A 21,267-nucleotide genomic window follows, 5' to 3' on the forward strand; every position below is an offset into this window, starting at 1 on the left:
TTGTACATTCTCCCTGTGTATGTGTGTGTTTCCTCCGGGTGCTCTGGTTTCCTTCCACATTCCAAAGACGTACGAGTTAGGAAGTTGTGGGCATGCTGTGTTGGCGCCGGAAGTGTGGCGACACTTGCGGGCTGCCCCCAGAACACTCTACGCAAAAGGTGCATTTCACTGTGTGTTTTGATGTACATGTGACTAATAAAGAAATCTTCTCTTATCTTTCAGTTTACCTGGTCATAGTGCATTGCTGGTTGTGGGAGCTTGTGTGCACAATTTGGCCCCCAGGTTTTGATTATTACAGCTGATCACATTTCAAAAATCATTTAGTTGGCTGTAAATTGGGGTCCTCAAACATGATTGAAAGAAATTGCCCTCCCTCTCTTTCTTGTTAGTATTTTGACTGTGAAAAATGTTTCCTGGAATCAGACAGATTGGAATGAAAGGGGATACACAAAACCAGAGGATATGGGAGCTGGAATTAGTCACACACCCCGGCACCCTGCTCTGTTATTCAATAAGATCATGGCTGAATCTGTGCCCAAGGCCCACTTCCCAACCATGTTCCCAAAGGGAAATGCAATATGGCCATTCTCTTTTGGATTTCAATTTAAAAGTCCTTATATCTCCATAGTTTAAGTAATGAGTAAATAAGTGACCTTCCTCTGAAAACCTGGCACACTTCGAACGATTTGAGAATGGGTCAGGGAAGATAATGGCCACAGGTGGAAAATGAGAGGAGGTCCTCACTGGAATTGTGGCCATTCCATTCAGATGATGGTTCAAGCTGACTAAGTAACCTAACCACAATCCAGATGCAATGGAGACTGATTCCATTGTGGCCTTGGAGAAAAATTGGCACAGCTACAGTAAGAGGGCCTGGGCTGGAACTTGCTCTGGTAGAAAACTAGTACGAACACAATGGACCGAATGGCCTACTCCTTTATTGTAGCCATTTGATGATTCCATCCTTCGGTGGTGGGATGGCACCTGTCCACATGGCTCCTCCTGAAGCCAGAGTGAATTCACAATCCTGTATTGGAACTTCAACCGGCTGCTCATAGAGACGGACACAAGAAACTCATGACTAAATCAGCGAGACTGTTAAACTCAACCAAATGGATTAAATTATAACATGTTTCAATGAAAAGGTGAATTTTTACAAAAATATTGCTGTATTACTGCCAAATTATCTGTGCTGCTGAAATACATAATAGTAAGCAATGCAGTATTAAAATCATATTTAAAAGCATTAAAGAAAATCTAACACTGGTGCACTTAATGCCCTCTGCTGTAATTGTATTTAACTACATTGCTTTGCAAGATTGCCTTATATTCGACTTTAGATGTATTACCCTGTAAAAGTTGAAATAGGCATTTAACAGACAGCATTCCATTCATCAGAATTAACCATGAGAAGCTATCTACCAAAACGAGTGCTGGTTTTGATGAGATAACATTAATTTGTTGCAGTACCAGTGGGGTGAATGAAACCTCAGTGCGAGAGACAGTGACATCTTGTGGACTTGGTGAAAGCTGCAAGATCATGCAAAGGAGAGACCCATACACAGGAAGGGGCGAGGTGAAGTTAATAGAGTGGGAGGAGACCTGTGAAGCGTAAACATCAGTATAGGCTGGTTGGATTGTAAATTTTTAATGGCAAGTCAGCAAATGTACGAAATATGGAAACCAGAAGTCAAAAGAGTAATTTTTTTTGTTGTGATAAAGAAAATGGATTATTTTTACATCGGCACAGAAATATAATCACACTCATTAGGCAGGAAATTGGATTCTGAGGCTCAGGTGCCTCGATGCTCTTTCAGGTTTCCACCCCTGCAGGGCAACCATGGACTTAAGTATCGCTGGCCCCCTTAGCCTGTTGAGATGGTTTGTTTTTGAAGTGTTTGCAATGAAGGAAAGGCGATGGCCAACTTGCACACAGCACACTCCCACAAATAGCAGTGGGATAATGGCCAGATAATCTGTTTTGGCAACATTGAACGCAGTATGCTAACATTAATGAAAATCAAAAACAAAGCTGCATATGCTGGAAATCTAAAATAAAAAAACCAAAATTTTGGCAACACTCAGCAGGTCAGCATCTGTGGTCAGAGAGACAACATCTCACATCAGAGACTTTTCTGACCCCAGACACTGGCTCCATTTTCATTTTCACAGATGCTTCCTGACCTGCCATGCGTTTCCAGCATTTTCTGTTTATATGCCAATATTTATCCAAGGTTAACTCCTGTGGTCTTCCTCAAAATAAAGTCCAGGTATTATTTTGCTCATGGCTGGGGTTAGTTTAGATTCCGTTAAGCTGGAATGATTGCAAAGAAGATTTACTTGGAAGTTGCTAGGACTCGAGGGCCTGAGTTATAGGGAGAGGTTGGGCATGCTAGGACTTTATTCCTTGGAGCGTAGGGGACCGAGGGGTGACCTTCCAGAGGTGTATAAAATCATAGGGTGAATGCACACAGTCTTCTTCCCAGGGAAGGGGAACCAAAAACAAGAGGGCATAGGTTTAATGTAAGAGGGGAAAGATTTAAAAGGGACCTGAGAGGCAACTTCTTCACGCAGAGGGTGGTGTGTAAATGGGACGAGCTGCCAGAGGAAGTGGTTGAGGCAGGTACAATAACAGCATTTAAAAGACATTTGGATCAGGACATGGATAGGAAAGGTTTAAAAGGATATGGGCCAAATGCAGGCAAATGGGACTAGCTTGGTGGGCACCTTGGTCAGCATGGACCAGTTGGGCCAAGGAGCCTGTTTCCATGTTGTGTTACTCTGTATGACACCGCACTACATCAGTCTAAATTTTTGTCCTTGGAAAGGGACTTGAACCTTCAACTTAGCGAAATCCAGAGTGTTATTAACTGCAAGTACAGAAAAAAAGCCTCAAAGGAGCACATCCATCAACTCTACACTCCTCCAGGAACCACACTTCAATGGCCACTCTCACTCTAGACTTGCGTCAGTACCCTGCTGTTTATTTGAAATTGTAAACAAGCCCCAGAAGCTCTGAGAGAGGAGAAAGCTTTTGAATCAACAGCAGGTGTCTGGAACAAAGCCAGGGGCGAGTGATGGTATTTAAATATCCCAGTGCTGGTGGAGACAGGCAACAGCTGAGAAGTATGCTGGTGGAAATGAGATATGTAATACTAGCCAACAACAAGTCAAGAATTTTGATTGATTGGTGCTATAATAGTGGTCCACCTTACACAGTTGTATTCAGTGCAGATATCCGAGGAGGAAATTCCAGAGTGTGCAGCCGAGGTGACTGAAGAAATGTGTACCAATGATACTAGTGCTTGAAGCAGAGTAAGAATGAGTGTGGGAGCAGTAGGGGTAGGTTTGGACTGGAGGTGTTCACAATTGTGTTGGTACAGGGAATAATTTTAAATGGAAAAATATAAGTCTTTACACGTGACATTAAGTAGTAAATACTGGTCATTGGGTACTGGATTAGTAGGATTTAAGAGTGCAATAGAATGCAGTCAGCAGTGTTTTGGAACTTCATTTAAGGTAAAGAATGACACGCGTGTCCCAGGTGGTCAAGGTTGGAGGTGGGAAGATTGAGGGCATCAGGAGGAAAGGGGCAGAGGTTAGACCCAAGGCAGGTAATGTACTTCAGGTGGAATCTACGATTGGGGACTTGAAAGTTCAGCTCCAGCTCTAACAGGATGCCGAGGTGTTGGTGTTGATCGTATGGAATTTGAGATGGACGGCATTAATCTTCCAATGTTTAGCTGGAGAAATGTATGGCTGATCAAAAAAAAACTGGATGTCAGACAAGCAGTCTGGCAAGACAGAAACCATGTAAAAGGTCAAGAGATGAAGGTGGGAAACCCTGTCATCAGTATACATTTGAAAACTGACACAAGGTCTGTGGATGAGATCACCGAAGGGGAACAGTTACTGAACATACAGGAGTGATGGGCAGGAGGAGACCAGCTGGCTCATCGAGACTGCTCAACATGATAATCCTTGGAGCGTTGTGACTAAGCACTTCTGCCCTGATCCTGCAACCCTGGTCATCTTCTGCACAGTAATGTAATCTCCCAGGGTAGGGAAAAAGAAACCAATGTAATGACAGTGAAAAGTGCTCTGTACAATCCCTCCTGGACCACCTCAGGCCACTGGAAGTACTCCAGATCACACGGACCAAGTGCTATTTATAAAGAAACTTGTTCTCCATATCATGAAGTCCCTGCTAGGAACCAGTTCAGCCACTGCTCCAAGCTTAAAGAGGGCCACAATTCACCACACCAATGTATTTCAGAAACTTACTCAGCTTCACTGGGTGAAAAGTGACCCAATTATCACCCTTGCATACTTTAAACAAAAGGAGATAAGAAATGACAGCACAGGCCAATCAGCCCATCAAGTTTATGCTGGCTCCTGGTAGTCCAACTTTGTCCAGTCCCACTCCCCTCTTTTTTGCCCAGTCCTGGAATATTTCTCCCCCTCAAACCCTCTCCAATTCTCTTTTGAAAGCACCAAGTGGTCTGGTTTCCACCACCCTAATAGGATAATGAACTGCAGATCATAAATATCCCGAGACTAAAACAAAAATCCTCATCCGTCCTTGTATCTTTTTCCCATAACTAAAATTATGCAATAAAAATAGAAAATGCTGGAAAATCTCAGCAGGTCAAGCAGCATCCATGGAAAGAGAAACAGTTAATGTTCTAGATCTGGGACCCTTTAAATGTTTGCCGCTTAGCCTTGAACCATCGGCAAATGATAACAACTTACGCTGTCTAAGCAAGTGATGACAGGAGGCGGTGCATTTAAACTACTGGATTAGTAGCCAGAGTTCTAGACCATTGACCCAGAGGCACAGGTAGGAATCCCATAATGGCAACTGCAAAATTAAATAAATCCTAAGTTTTTTAAAAACTGTTATCCCAAGTAATGGTAAATACACAACTGCTGGATTATTATAATCCATTTTGTTCATTCGTGTCCTTCAGGGAAAGAAATCTGTGCTTACCTGGACTGGCTTATGTGGTTTGCTCTTAATTGCTTCCTCAGTTCTGAGGATATTGAATGTTAACAATTGCATCCTGTGAAATGAATAAACAAAATCCATTTCTTCTCAATCCTCTTTGCTCCAAGAACAACCCGGGGCTCTCCAGTCTAAATTAGTAGCTGCAATATCCTGGAATTATTCCTGTAAATCTTTTCTGAACCCTTTCTAGCATCTTCACAACCTTCCCAATGTTCGGTAATCAAAATTGGACGAAACACTCCAGGTGGTGGCCTAACTGAAGTTTTTATACAGGTTCAACATTCCCTGCTTTTATATGCAGGGAACTGGATAAGTATACGTGTAACCAAGAGAGGGCAAATGCAATAGAGGGCAATTACCATCTTACAGGCTGGTCATTATGGAAAGATAATGCGCCTTTCAGAAAACTGCAGTCACAACCATGTTTTGCTGTCAGATATTAACATGGGGGATTCAGACAAGGAACCAAGATGCAGTCTTCTTTCCATGAAAGGAAACATCAATATCTATATCAGCATAACAAGGGACACAATATTTAAAAGGTAGAAAAATCACTCTAACACGTGCCATTACCTCTTTCAGCAGCTCTGTCTACACTTCTCGCTGCCTCGGTAAAGCAGCCAGCATAATCAAAGACCCCACCCACCCCAGACATTCTCTCTTCTCCCCCCTCCCATTGGGCAGAAGATACAAAAGCCTGAAAGCATGTATTGGTATCGGTTTATTATTGTCACTTGTACCGAGGTACAGTGAAAAAGCTTGTCTTACAAACCGATCGTACAAGTCAATTCATTACACAGTGCAGTTACATTGAGTTAGTACAGAGTGCATTCAGGTAGTACAGGTAAAAACAATAACAGTACAGAGTAAAGTGTCACAGCTACAAAGAAAGTGCAGTGCAATAAGGTGCAAGGTCACAACAAGTGACGTGAGGTCATAGTCCATCTCATTGTATAAGGGAATCATTCAATAGTCTTATCACAGTGGGGTAGAAACTGTTCTTAAGTCTGGTGGTACGTGTCCTCAGGCACCTGTATCTTCTACCCGATGGAAGAGGAGAGAATGTCCCGGGTGGGTGGGGTCTTTGATTATGCTGGCTGCTACACCAAGACAACGAGAGGTAAAGACAGAGTCCAAGGAGGGGACACTGGTGTCTGTGATGTCCTGGTACCACCAGGCTCAAGGACAGTTTCTATCCCGCTGTGATAACACTATTGAACAGTTCCCTAGTACAATAAGGTGGACTCTTGATCTCACAGTCTGCCTCATTATGACCTTGCACCTGTTTGCCTGCACTGCACTCTCTCTGTAACTTTATTCTGTATTGTTACTGTTTTACCTTGTACTACCTCAATGCACTGTTGTAATTAACTGATCTGTATGAACGGTATGCAAGACAAGTTTTCACTGTACCTCGGTACATGTGACAATAATCAAACAATTCAATTCAGTTATGGAGAAGGGAAACAGACCTGAAGCAAGGCAAGGGTTATTCTATCGTTGATTTTCCTTGGTCTCCTTAAAAATGTTTCAGGAACTTTATCTTCCCACTTTCCAGAATTTGATAGTCATAAAATTAATAATCTGAGACAGGCCAGTGAAACACCTGTACAGTTAGTCACCTCTTGCTGGACTGGGGTATCTCAAATGCCATGGACTTTTCATACATCCTTCAGTACCTTGTACAGGTTGTCAACCGGCGGATCCAATACTTCTACCTTAAAACAAACTGCTGGAAGAACTGAGTGAGTTGAGCAGCATCTGTGAAGGCAAAGGATGGTCGACATTTCGGGTCCCTTTGCCTCCACAGATGCTGCGTTCCTCCAGCGGTTTCTTTTTTTTCCCACTCCAGATTCCAGCATCTGTAGTCCCCTTACGTCTCCAACACCGTATATTGTTCACCTAGAAAGCTGAAAAGAAACTTAAAAAAAGAACAGATCAAGTAAAATGAGGAAAGACTTCTTAATTAACAGGCCATTCAGTAGAACTTGGCCATTTTGGTGTTAGTACTCCACTTAAACCTCCTCCCATTTTTCTCATTTAGATCTACCAGTTTAACCATTCCATTCTCCTTTTTCCAGCTGCCAGTTTACAGCCTTCAACCACTCACTGTGGGAGCAAGTTCCACGTTCTCACTACTCTGAGTAAAGACGCTTCTTCTAAATTTCCATTGGATTTCTTGGAAACTGTCTTATAAATGATGGCTACAAATTATCCTTTCTCACATCTTCACTGCATCCAGTCCATCACAGACCCTCAAAGTCAGCCCTCAGCCTCCCTATCTGAAGAGAAAATCAGTTAAACAGCAGAGACAGGCCCTTCAGCTCAGCGAGCCTGTCCCAAACATCAAGCATCCAGTTACACTTAGTTTATTCTCTCCACATTCCCATTAACTCCTACAACACCAGGGGGTTAATTTACAACCGCCCCACCAACCTGCCCATCTTTGGGATGTGGGAAGAAACCAGAGTTCCAGAGGTCATAAGTGTCACGAACCAGTAACAAAAGAAACACACTGAGCATGATTTAGTGTTAAAAGCTATTTTATTAATCACTACTTATGATAATATGTAAAATAAAAGTAAAAATGTTAGTATGTTAGAATTCAAAAATGTTAAACCTCAAACGTTAACCCCAAAACTAAACTCGTCGTGTGTGTGTGTGACAAAGTCCAAAACTCCCAGTTCCTGAATGGTTCTTAAAGTTCAGTTCCGCAAGCCATAAGGTGAAACATGAGCAAGGGCTTCTTCAACAACCACCGTTGTCTGAAGATAAGATGTAGATGTAGAAAAACATAGGGAGAGTAAATACGAAATCCAAATGTTCCACGATGGAACCCAAAAGACACTCCAGTGTTTACTCGGTAGTGACTTCCTCACCCCGAAAAGCATCCGAACCGTGGTCGTCCACACACAAATACCTGTTTCCTTCTACAGGTCAGCAACAAAGTGAACTCCACCGGATTACTTCCAACTTCCATACATGGATTTCAGTAGCAAACACAGTTATTGTTTCTCATCCAATGATAGAGAAAACAAGCAGGCTGGTATCTCTCTCCCTTCTCTCTCTCTCTCCTTCTTCTTCTTCTTCTGACTTCTTCAACAACGTCATTACGTCCTTTATCTTCTATTGACGTAAGCACGCCCCACACACACATACACACACGCTCTCTATCTTAAAGGGACTTTCACTGAGTCCGTAACATAAGGAAAATGTGCAAACTCCACACCAAAGTCAGGATTGAACCTGTCACTGGAGCTGTGAGGCAGCAGCTCTATTAGGTGCACCACTGTGCCATCCAGTCTGTTAACCCTTTCCTGATGTGCATACCCCTGCATTTCTGGTATCTTCCCAGTAAAATTTGTTCTGTGCCCTCTCTACTGCCTCTATCCTTTCTGACCACAAGTGTATGCAGTATACATTTTTAAGATTGGCAACAATAGATGATTCTGAGCAGCTTAAATAGTTCCCTATGTGACAGGAAGTTTGCCTGGCATTAAACTAACAAGAACCGGATCACTAAAAGATTATTCAGCAGGCTTAATGTGCTGCAGAGAGTTTAATCAGCAGTCAGAATGCAAACGCAGCAAGTTCCTGAAAATAACAGCAAGGGTAAGGGTGAGATACTGTTGGAAATGGCAGGGCAGCATGAATTGACTAACAATTATAGGAAATTCACAGCTTATGTCAAATCTTGAAACACAGGACCCTGCTGCCAGAACTATACATAAGTAACAACAGGCATCATTAATACACTATTTTTCCTCGCAAAGATCAACCCAACGTATCATGAATTTGACAAGGATAACTGAAGTTAAAACAGATCCCAGCAGTTAAAATAACAAGAGAATTGATTTGAACACAGAAGTAAATCAATTTTATTCTTCAATAAAACAAAACACTCATAGAATTTTGATTTTTTTTTATTTTCAATTGAATAGTCTTAGTAAAGAACAATCTTTCAATTCCCCAAAAAAATGGGTAGAAGAAAGGAAGCTTCGAGAAAGCGAGGTGGTAATTGCTTTATCGTACAGAAAACATTCCTTGGCTAGAGGGAGGTCGCTGCTTGGAGCAGAATAACACAAACCATCCCACATGCCTGCAGATCCCAGTGGCAGAAACACTGGATGGCAAACACGGATACCCGAAACTCCAGCACACACGCAACAGAGCTGCACTAAGTCAACATGCAACAGAACTTTGAGAGGAGGTGGGGGCAGAATTTAAACAGGGTAGTTGTCAACAGACTACTTGACCAGACCCCTCCCTTTTCCAGAAAATGTGATGGATGTCACCTTAAAATTGAATTTCTGATGACCATTGAAGTCTTATTGTATCGCTGCATTTTGTTTTGCAAAGTGGCCAACTTGCAGGATTAACATTATGACATAAAATCACCCGGTTTAGTTGTGTTAACTGCTATTAGTTTTTCCCTTTGAGAGAAGTTTGCAAGTTATTTTATGTCACCGTGAATAGAATAATGTACCAAATATTCAGAGAATCTGAGAATCTGTCCTGTTTATTTGAACCATCAGGAAGGTTTAAGCAAGCAACACAGCAGAGGCAACATTCCATAGATGGTAGATTCCCTGTTCTTTTAAACTATTTACCCTATTTCCAAACAGAGCACAACGTGCAACAGTCAGTAAATTACATATTACATAAACAGGAATGCTGCACCTCTATACAACAGAGGATATTATTTCTCAGTGTAAACTCTCTTAAAATTGATTCTACCAAGTCTCTGATCTGACATCATTTTGTTGGAAAGTTTTCCCCCACATAGGTGTAGATGAATATGCTAAGATTCAGCAAAGTGTCAATAGCAAACAGAAATAGCAGCTCTGAAGAGGAGGAAATGATCAACTAAACAGCATCTAGTAAACGATTTGGAGTCCGCTCAAGGCTATGGACTCTAGGTTTATCATGTACATTATAGTCTTGGCTTTACCCTCTATGGAATGCATCATCTGCCAAAAGTAACTGAAACAGTGAAGTACAAGATTCAAGCAACAATCCCAATGAAATGCTTCATCTGAGAGACTAACCTTTTCTTTCCTTTTTTCAGTGTCTGAGTATCTGATGAGCATTTCAGATCAGCCTTGATCTAACAGAACAACAAACAGGTTCTATTCGCCACCTACTGTTCCTATGTCCCACCACTGCATTACAATTAAACAGTAATGAACATTTCACAGATGGAGTGACTGTTTTCAGTGCAAGTTAAACCCTAATAATCAAATATTTTACTGGTGAAGTGAAACGGTACAAGGTTTTGATGTAAAAACACTGCCATCGATATAAATCCTTCTTTTTAAGCCCCCCCCCCCCGCCCATAACTGGAGTAAAAGTAATTGATATCCAAACATGATAACAAAGCAGTAATCTCACGAGGCAGATCAGCTCAAATTGCAGCCTAAATCCATCACAGTGAAGCCCAAGACACAAACAGTTAAAAGGCAAATGAGATCAAATGCTTCTAATCATGTTATGAATTTTTAAAAAATAATTTCTGTACCATATACTGGTGTTCATTGATACAGATCATTCTGTTTTAGGGCCTTTTCACTGAGAATGTTTTCCAGAGTTGTTATCGATATGGTAGCCAACATTACAATATGGGATGAAGAGGATAAACACTTGAGAAAAGCAGGTTAATTAGAATCAGATAAAACAGATCTCTGAAAAGTCAATCAATAGCTTATTAATCATATGGAATTCTATGAAGGTTTATTGAGAATAACAGAACTATGTATTAAACAACATGAAATAAAAAAAAGCATTTGGTATTACCTAAGTGACTAATGGCAAGGTGCATGGACCTATAGTGGTGGATGGAGAGAGGTCAGAAATCATGCATGTGATTAATGGTGCTCTATGGCACCAGTGCTGAGACGCACCTATCTTATTATATTGGTGCCTAATCTTAACAATTTAGATATCAATTTTGAAACCTGTTGATGTGAAATTGGGTGAAATCAAGCCAAATATTCTGAAAAATTGGAACATCACATCAATAAGATGGGGTTCGCAAACGTAGCACATGGTACTCAAATTTGGAATAATAAATGGAGACATATTTTGGCCTGCAGATCAATGATGTACACGTTGAACAACAGACTTCCAGTCCACAAATTTTACCACTATCTCTGGTCACATTTGCTCTCGTGAACTATTCCAACATTTTCTGTTCAGCTTTGCAGTGTCACCTGTCACAATGCCGCAGGTTTTTGTATATTTAGCCCACAGGTTCAACATTACTGGCTTTAGACAGGAAAACCTCTCGTGAACCACATAAATAACTGTGCAGTGTAGCATCTCACCTTAACTGCAATTTTCCTGCAGGTTTTACACTTCCGATTCATTATAGATCAGGAGCTAAATTATAAAATATGCAAATTCTTAGCAGAGAGATCAACTGCAATACTACAACTGTATTTGACGGCACTGAGTCAGTGGCTGGAAAGATAAACAATTTTACCACAATCATTCCTGACGGAAACAGATTGAGCTCAGCTGTGATGTATTCCATTCCCTACTATCCAACCAGAACTTACAGTCAGGGGTCACTTAGACAAGGTTCCAAAAGTCAAGAGCCATTGAAAATGTATCTCGGGACACAAAAGTAGGGCAGGCTTCAGCCTAAAGGATTGTACAGCCACAGCAAACCTCAGCCCTTAAAAGTTTATGAAGGGTTGTTTAAAAAATTCTATGCAAAACAGTTTCCCTTTCAAAGGTAACTAACCCATTCAACCATCATCAAATCAGGCCTCTTAGAATTCTGTTGGAATGTTATTCAATACATAGTTAAGATATTAAAAATATTAAAATATTGTACTGCATTCAATATAACATGCATTTGTATACAATCAAAACTTGCATCTTTCTGTTCTCTCTGAGCTCTGAATATTAAGGTTTGTATTATAAGCTGTAAAAACTGAAGGTAAATAGCTTTAAACCAATGAGCTCGAACTAAAGTGAAGCATGGAAACAGCACAAGGAGCACACATACAATGGTAGAAACCAGATGCTTAATGCAGCATCAAAGCTATGATGATCCCTGGCAGAATCATGGATCCAAAGCTGAACAGAACATGACATGAGAACAAAATGTCAAGCAATGCAGCTCATCGTTACAACCATGTTTGAGAGTGCCGAGGTGAGGGGACAACATGCTGTTGGCATTCTCAACCCACCTACTTGCACCATTTGCAAGGTTTATTTAAGGGACTAAGCTACAATGCAGCTGGAGTGCAACAGAACTGTCACTCTTTAAAGTTAGTTACTTACTCGGATATTTAGTCCTTTCAGATGGTCTCAGGCAGTAAACTTGCTAAGACTTTGGCCTTATAAAACTGTTTTAGATACTAAATACCTTGTGCCAACCTTCTCCTAAGAAAGAATCGTACTTTCGAATCCTGCTTTTCTCAATGTTACCTTCAAATCACCAGCCAGCCTTGACGAGCTGCTCTTGCCACTTCATGCATTGTGAAGTATGCACAGTATGCAGCTTAAAGAAGACAAATGCTAGACAGCTGACTTCCCAATATCCACAGAGCGCTTCTCTTGGGCAGCATGCAACTCCTGGTGTTGCTCCATCAGGAGTAAAGGCAGCAAGTGCACATCTTGTTGAAATAATGACAACTCAAAACTGAAAAATATAAAAAATTGTTTTTGAAGAAGAAAACTTAAGTTCCCTTCTAACTTTTTCTGCCAATTTGCACCTCTTCTTCACCTGACAGCAATAACAACTTTGCAGGTAATGGTTCCACAGGCATCAAGTTGTTCTTCTGTACATCACTCTTGTGGCAATGTTTCACTGAAGAGTAAATGCCAACAGGATGATCGTACCTGCCAAGTGTGATCCTGCCTTCAACTGCAGTTCCATTCTCAGCAGGACAGCGACCATGGTGAAACCAAGGGGTGATGAGCCCTTTACTCACATCCTGCATGAGGTGACTCAGAGAAACAAATTCAGCATGGACTGCAGAATAAAACCCAGTGCCATTCTCACAAACCAATGACTTACTGAGTAAGAAAGGATTCAAGAAGACTTTGCCAACATTGGTGAATTTTCATACCAACTTTTTGTATACTTACCAGTTTCTCTGCACAAACAACAGTCAACTACATCTACCATTGATGTGGTCCGGTAAGAAAAACTCAGATGATTGTATGTTAAATTTATTGAAGGGTGCACCACAGATTTATGGAAGGAAATATACACTAAACATAAAAAGTGCCCTTAATCAAATATTTCTACACCTCTGGACCTGGGGTCTTCTCAGCCTGAGATGTTTGGAGATATCATTGGGTTCAGGATAAAAGGGTGACCATAATCACCTCACTGTGACTAGTTGCACATTAATTATAAAATTCTTAAGCTAAGGCCAACAATAACCTTCGTGATTCAATGTCTGCTGATACACCTATATTCTAGGTCAGGATTCTAAATGAATCTGTTCATACATCAAATCTTCAACTTTCTTTGTACAGTTTATCATGTCATATCTCTCAAATACTGAATGAGTGTCGAGCTTTCAGTTAAGAGCTGTGACTCCTCAAATGCAAACCTCAATTGATCTGCTCAACACTTCTCTGAAGGGAGCAGGCAGGTCAAGGAGTATTTTGGACTTGGACTAGGATTGGGATTGCTAGTGGTGGGGTAAAATAACTGGGCAGTGATGACTTGAAAAATTCACACTAGCCTGCCAATTCCTGAACACACAACTGAGCTGAAAAATCTCCAACCGAGTCCTGATCTGAACATTGGGCAATGGGGAAATAAGGAAAAGCAACAAGATGGAAACCAAAAGAGACACGGAATTCTACATCCAGTTTTGGTAGTTGTCTCTGCGTAAACCACTACTTATGGTGCCCACGTAGCATGCACACAGTGAACCTGAGAAGGCTCACACGTTTAAAAAAAATGCATATTTCAACTCATCCATTACAACAACACAACAAAAGGGGGAAAAGAAGTGGTAAGTGAAATTTATGTAATGATTTGACACTTGGGGGAACAGCAGCATTGTTCCAATGTCTGTTTGGTACTGCACAGTAATAAAATGGAGGCTAGCCATACAATTGAACTGTTATAATTGTGCAAGTGGCTTTTTCTTAATAACCCCATCAACACATTTCATCTGACTTATGAATTGTTTCATACTGTAAAACGATATTATACTGAAAACCTACTACAGATGCACAACTTTTCATTTCAGAAACCTCTTGATTCAAAGCAACTTTGGTAATCTATGTTCAACACAATTCAGGGAGCTTTAAAGCCAGTTTTATATGAAACATTAAAACCTATCCATATACTTTCAAAGTAACACCCAGTGGTGAAACCACAGAAGCAATCAAAGCTTTACAACAATCATACTTTTTTTTTGAGGTTTTTTTTGGCAAGAACTGGTCACCTACTTATATAAGTAACAAAGAAACACAGAATCTGCTCATTTCATCTTATCAAAAATTACATTTAGTATTTGTCTTTGTGGTTCAGTTTGATAATTCATAAATCAACATTTCTTTTCTGTTTTTGGAAGAAAATCAACCCAAGATACAGAATATGCTTTTAAACCAAGAAGGCAGATAACAAAAAAAAACAGAACTTTGCCACAAATTTTCTCCATCCCTGGCTGGGTGGTAATGTATTTCATCATAGTGGTTGCCCCCACGGCATGGAAAGAGGCAGAAAATGCTGTTTTGCTCATTTACTGCTTTTTTTTTCTTTGTGGGGAATTTTTTTTGTGTTTATGGGTGTTTTTCCACTTTGTTTCCATCAAACTGAAAAGGCATGAGATAACATCGTGCCTATAAACCAGGATTCTCCAAGTCCAAACTGGTACCGAACAAGGAGACAAGTTGCTCTTCATAATTCACTATATTTCTCTTCATGATGTCCATGCAAGGGCCTAACAACCTTTCAAATGCTTGGATATCCATCACTGTAGAGGCAAAAAGAAAGCAGTCACTTAAAACCTTAACTCAACAATAAGATACTTTGCACATGTTAAAATGCAGAAAACATGATTGGGAAAAACTTTCAGGGCAAGATCAAAAAGGGCATACTGTGCCCCTGTATTGTACGGAAATGAAATACTCTTTCAATATAGCAATGAAATATCAACCCATAATCTTTGTCAAAATATCATCTATACTATTAAGTAAACAGTACACACCCAAATATTTTGAGAATTAATCCTGCATTAACACCTTGAACGTAATTTCACCTACAATCCACCAGCAGACCTTCAAACTAGTTTCTGGGAATCTCCTTGGGAATGTGGAGCCCAGAACATTGATATATTTATGAAACGGCACAGCAGAGCAACGAGTGGAGCTGCTGCCTCATAGCTTCAGCGACCCAGGTTCAATCTTGACCTCTGGTGCTGGGGGAGCTTGTACGTTCTCCGTGACCTTCCGCATCTCAAAGACGTGCGGGTTGGACATAACGGAAAAGGAGGCAGGGCAACCGTGGTATTGAAGACCGAGAAAGGCACAAGAGAGGAAGGATCTTAGCTTGGAAAATCAAGAAGTTGAATCAGTTTGGGTGGGTTAGAAAACAGTGGTGGGACTTATCGATAGGCACTCAAACAGTAGTGATAATGTAGGATAGAAAGTAAATCAGGAAATTAGAGATGTATGTAATAAGGGCAACAAAATAGTTGTGGGAATATTTAATCTACTTTTAGGCAAACCAAACTAGCAATAATACTGTAAGGACTGAATTCATGGAGTATGTTGAGAAATGAACTGTAATTTTAACGGAAAATGTAATTTTAGATCAAGTATTTTGTTATGAGGAAGGGTTAGTTAATAACCTGCTGTTGGGAGGACTGATCATAACATGACAGAATTTTATATTAAGATTTAAAGTGATTTAGTTCAATTCAAAATCATGATCTTAAATCCAAACTAACTATAAACGCATCAGGTGAGAGTTGGCTAGTGCAGATTGGGAAGCTCATAATTAGTTTTACGGCAAATATATATCCATATGACAAAATAAAACAAGAAAAATCATCCAACCATAGCTAACAAGAGAAGCTGAAAATACTACTGAATCAAGAAAAAAGGCTTATAATGTTGCTGAAAAGTTTGAGGCTTGGGAAAATTTCAGAATTCAGCCAGGAGTACATTGATAAGGATAGAAAAGTTGAATGAGAATAATTGATAAAAACAGATTGCCAAAGCTTCCATTGATCAATAGGAAAAGATTGACAAAAATTTAATGAGACTGGAGAAATAATACTGAGGAATAAGAGAATGGCAGAGATGTTAAACAAATATTTTGTGACCGTTTTCACAGAAGATACAGAATATATTCTGGAAGTAATGAAGGGCAACAGGTCCAGAGAGAGCGAGGAGATAAAAGGAATTTGTAATAATTATGAAACAGTATTGGACAAATTATTAGGTCAGCAAACCAATAAATCATCAGCGTCTGATGATCTACACCTTAAGTTTTTGAAAGAGGTGGTTATGAAGATAGTGAATGTGCTATTCATCTTCAATTTCAATGGATTCTAGAATGGCTCCCAGAAATTGGAAGGTAGTAAATGTAACTGCATTATTTTGGAAAGGAGGGTGAAAATAGTAATGTGGTACTTAGAAAATAATAGGATCGGGCAGAGTCAACATGAATTTATGCAATAGAAATCATGTTTGACAAAATGATAGGGGTTTTTGAGGTTGTAACTAGCAATGTAGATAAGGGTGAACCAGTTGATGTGATGTATTTGGACTTTCAGAAGCCTTTGATAAGGTGACGCACATGAGGTTATGAAACAAAATTAGAGCACATGAGATTGGGGGCAACATGATGTGGATCAAGGATTGGTTAACGGACAGAAAAGAGAAGGAATAAATGAGTCTTTATCAGTTGAGATATTATAACTAGTAGGGTGCTGGTGCCCCAGCTGTTCATGAATAATATCAATGTTATGGATGAGGGAAACAAGTGTATCAAAGTTTCCTGATGATACAAAGCTGAATGAGCTGTGAGGGGATGCGGAAAGGCTTCAAGCAGATACGACAGACCAAGTGAATGGGTGAGGACATGGCATATGGAATGTAATGTAGAAAAATGTAATGTCACCCACTTTGGTAGAGAAAAAATAGAAAGCAAAGTTAAATGGTGAAGTGTTCAGAGGGAGCTGCATATCCTTGAGAGTTTACATGCAGGTACACAAGCAGTTGGATAGATGAAATGTAATGCTGGCCATTATTCAAAAGAAAAGTTGACGTTTTATTGCAATCATTTAGGATTCTGGTGTGACCTCAACTGGAATGGCTGATTTAACCAAGGAAGATGTACTTTGATAAAGGGAATGCAAGAAAGATTCACCAGATGGTTTCCTGGTATGGGGGTGGGAGGGGAGGAGATAGTCCAATGAGGAGAGACTAAGCAGGCAGTGTCTACACTTTCTGGACTTTGGAAGAATAAGGAATAATCTCACTGAAGCATACAGATTCCTGATGGGACGTGACTAGGGGGAATGCCGTGATGATATTTTCTCTGAGTGATGTGTCAAGGAGGGTCAGAGTCTCAAAATGAGGTGCAAAAAAATTTCTTCACTCAAAGGCCAGTGTATCTTTGGAATTCTCTCCACAAGAGGGCTGTGGACAGTCAGTTACCAAGTTCACTCAATTCATTGATAGAAATTTGGATATTAAGGGAATCAAGGGAAATGGAGTTAGTACAGGAAAGTGGCACTGGAGTAAAGGAGATGTTGTCAAAAGGAGTGGGCTGAGGCGGCCGAATGGCCTACTCCTGCTTCTATTTCTTATGTTATGCTCAATTGCAATGAATACTTGCCTAAGCACTTGACTTCTCCAACTGCATATGCTGAAGCTGCTCTAGGTTTGTTGGTCACCAGTGCCAATTCTCCAAAATACTGCCCCTTGACACATCTGGCAATTTCCACCTCTGCATTGTCCTCTTGATCCGCCAGTGTCTAAGCAAAGCAAATACAAATGCTTCGTTTCAATTGTAAAGAACACCGCACCAGAATCAATTTGAATTAAACAAGTTGGAGAAAGCATGGAACTATGCTGCTATGTCAGGGATCTCTGAAGTAATCTGCACACAAAAGTTCAGCCTTGGAGGGCCCAAACTCACATTTTAGTTCCGTACTTCATTGTAACTATAAACACAACAATTAATTTTCCAAAATTGATGTTTGAACATTCAGAAACTATAAAAAAAAATTTCAGCCAGAGCCAAGTCCTAAAAGCACAATCCTACTGTTTGGAATCAAAACAGGAAATTTTCTGTTTTTATTTTAGATTTCCAGCATCTGCAGTTTGTTTGATTTTCATCTATTGTTTGGAAATTGAGTGTGGAAAACACAAGAGCATCATCATTTGCCAATAAAAAATGGCTTTCAGATGTTAGAAGTTAACTGATGTGGTCTGATTCCTGCAATAAAGTAGTAATCACCACTCATATTGAACAAGGAATAATCAAGGCTTTCCTGGACAGAAACAGAAAATGCTGTAAATGCAGAACTTCTGAAGGCTGTAAGGTAAATACTTCTTATGTGGATTATCATCTATCCACTGCATCCATACTTCCTCCTACTCAATTTTCCCATAAAATACTCCATTCCATTCCCATAGCATCTGTCATATCTGGTAGACCACGTCGCGTTCCATACCAATGCTGCAACACATCTTTCATTTGCTTCAACTCAGCATTCCTCTCCATTGCAAGTTGATAGAACCCTTGAACACATCATCTCCTTTCCTGCATTTCCAGCCCTGTCCTCACAACTCTCCTTCCCTTGACTGAGTTCTCCTTGCCCTCACCTCCTATCCCCACAAAGTTCCACACTTAAACAATCATTCCCCACTAATTTCAAAACCTCCGCTGTGATGCTACAATTAATGCTTTCCCTCCCATTCCCTTTCAGCATGCAACGGCTAGTTCACTCAATAAATCTGTGGAACTGGAACACACTCTAATTACCTACACTTCCTCCTACCATTCCCATGCAAGCAGAGGAGAACGTGCAGCTGACCTTTCACCTCACTATTTATTGCTCATGATACTGTCCTTTCTATACTTGGGAGACCAAGCACTGATGGAGAGATTGCTTTACTGAAGACCTCCACCTCAGTACACAAGCATGACACCGAGTTTTTAATCACTTACCATTTTAATTCTCTACTCCCTTCAGACTCCAATTTGTTTTACAGTGAAGCTCTATGCAAGTTCAAGGAACATTCTTTGATAAAGCATCTTATAGCCTTCCATTCTGAACAATCAGATCAATAATTTTATATCACAACTGCTACTCCTTTTTGACATGTATTGATCATAGCTCTCTGTATCCTTTATATATTTATTCGTCCCCTAACTAATTTTATCTCAGTACTGTCATCCTTCTTGTCATTTAATCACCCCTGCCCTTCACCCGATTAAAGACCTTGGTCTACCCATTTTCACTGACTCTGCAATTGCTTAAAAATTACATCTCCGCCAACTCTGATGAAATGTTACCAACCTGATACATTACACATTTCCCTCTTCAGGCACGTACATTTACAGTATTTACAGCACTTTGCTATATTTATAGTTTCCACTTTACAGCTATTTTACTTTGGTTTATGTTCATTTCTCTGCTTGTGCCAGTGAAGTTTCTTACCTTGCTCTTGATCATAATCTTCACTTCACCCGATTCTACAATGAAGAAACAGTCTGCCGTATCTCCCTGCATAACAGTGGAGAAAAATTTCAGTTTTCAAAATTATAACTTAACAGCAACTTGTTTTAGTATACAATAATTTAGTCAGAGTTTGACTGTCTTTCCTGCGTTAGAGGCTACTACCATCAGCATGTTGTGGTCATTATAGAACTAATTCCAGGATTGCTTCTGCCCATGGTGGAAAGGTTGGAGACGTTGTTAAAGAAAAGTGCCTTTAAGAATCCAGGAGCTTGAGCTTGAAAAATTAAGCTGGATTTTAGAGAAAAAGTTCTGTTCCACAAAATATTTTAAATGACTTCTTATGAATGATGTTAAAATTGTCAGTGAAGTGGATAATGGAGTACTTTTGATTCTTTGTTCTTCCAGAAGTAAAGGGCATGATCTTAAAATAGGAGCTAGGCCACCAAGGAGCAAAAATCTGGAATTCTCCACATCACACAAAATATGGTGAAAATCCAGAATTCAATCCCTCGAAAGGCTGTAGATGCCAAGTCACAAAAATTTCCAGACTGTGAAACAGATTTTTGTTTGGCTGAGGCATCACAAAATTTGAAAGATGACAGGCAAATAGTGGTGAAATTCAGCACTGAACAGGTTCAAGGAAATGAATAACCTGTTCTACATAGCTAAGGTTCTCAGGTGGTGTATGTGGTACTGTGGAATGGGAGGGGTAAGTTCCAATAACCAAGTTCTCTCACTGCCAATGCAATAGCAAATTGTCTGTGGGGAAAGTCGGCACTGCTTCATTTTTGCTCTGCCAGATATAATGGGCAAAGTTCAAGTGTTGAACTGGTCAATAAGTTAGAGCTTGACATTCCTTTAGCTTTCAAGGCTACTGCCAACAGTATGTTCTGATCACTGTATAATTGATTCAAGGATTCTTTCTACCCACTCCACAGAATGCTACAGTTATGTTCTGTAGGAAGTGCTTGGAACCATCCAGACCTGGATCCAATGTAATCAACAACTGGAAAGGAGAATGGCAAAGGAGAATAATTGGGAAACCAATTACACACCCCAGCCAGCTCAACGTTATTCAGACATTATTCAGTTGCCAATTTATGAAATTTGATTTTCTGGTGTAATTCTCATTTGCATACTCCATGGGCCCTCATCCATGATTACACAATTGCTAAACATCCACATGCACAGCCCCACAGCTCTAGGGACCCAAGTTCAATCCTGGCCTTGGATGCTGTGTAGATTTTGCACGTTCTCCCTGTAACAACGAGGGTTTTCCCCATGTGCTCCACTTTCCATCCACATTCCAAAGAGCTGGCAGGTTAATTGGCCACTGTAAATTGCCCCATAGTCCATGTGGGGAGATGGTAAGTTGCAGGGAGACAAGGGGGCAATGGAACTGATGGTAATGCTTTGAGAACCAGCAAAGATTCAATCAGCCAAATGGCCTCCTTTTGTTTCAGAGGTATGAGAATGCCAGTAAGTGATAATGAAAGAACTACTATTTCAGATTTCCAGCATCTGCAGTAAAACAGAAAATAGTGGAAACATTCAGCTGGTCTGAGTTCTGATGAAAGGTCA

General features: G+C 40.3%; 1 protein-coding gene across 2 annotated transcripts in view; it reads right to left on the reverse strand.

Annotated features, from left to right (window-relative positions):
* Positions 1 to 14,469: 14,469 nt before the first annotated feature.
* The window catches only part of prkar2aa (protein kinase, cAMP-dependent, regulatory, type II, alpha A), a 267,193-nt gene continuing 260,395 nt past the window's right edge, over positions 14,470 to 21,267 (reverse strand). For both annotated transcript variants that reach the window (XM_052017160.1, XM_052017158.1), the window contains 3 exons: positions 19,666 to 19,731; positions 17,835 to 17,973; positions 14,470 to 14,961 (listed from right to left, as the gene is read on the reverse strand). In XM_052017160.1, coding sequence (XP_051873120.1) covers positions 14,828 to 14,961; positions 17,835 to 17,973; positions 19,666 to 19,731 — 339 coding nt within the window. In that variant the 3' untranslated portion in view covers positions 14,470 to 14,827. The remainder of the gene's footprint in view (positions 14,962 to 17,834; positions 17,974 to 19,665; positions 19,732 to 21,267) is intronic.

The sequence above is a fragment of the Pristis pectinata genome, chromosome 6, assembly GCF_009764475.1.
Source record: "Pristis pectinata isolate sPriPec2 chromosome 6, sPriPec2.1.pri, whole genome shotgun sequence".
In the NCBI taxonomy this organism is placed as follows: domain Eukaryota; kingdom Metazoa; phylum Chordata; class Chondrichthyes; order Rhinopristiformes; family Pristidae; genus Pristis; species Pristis pectinata.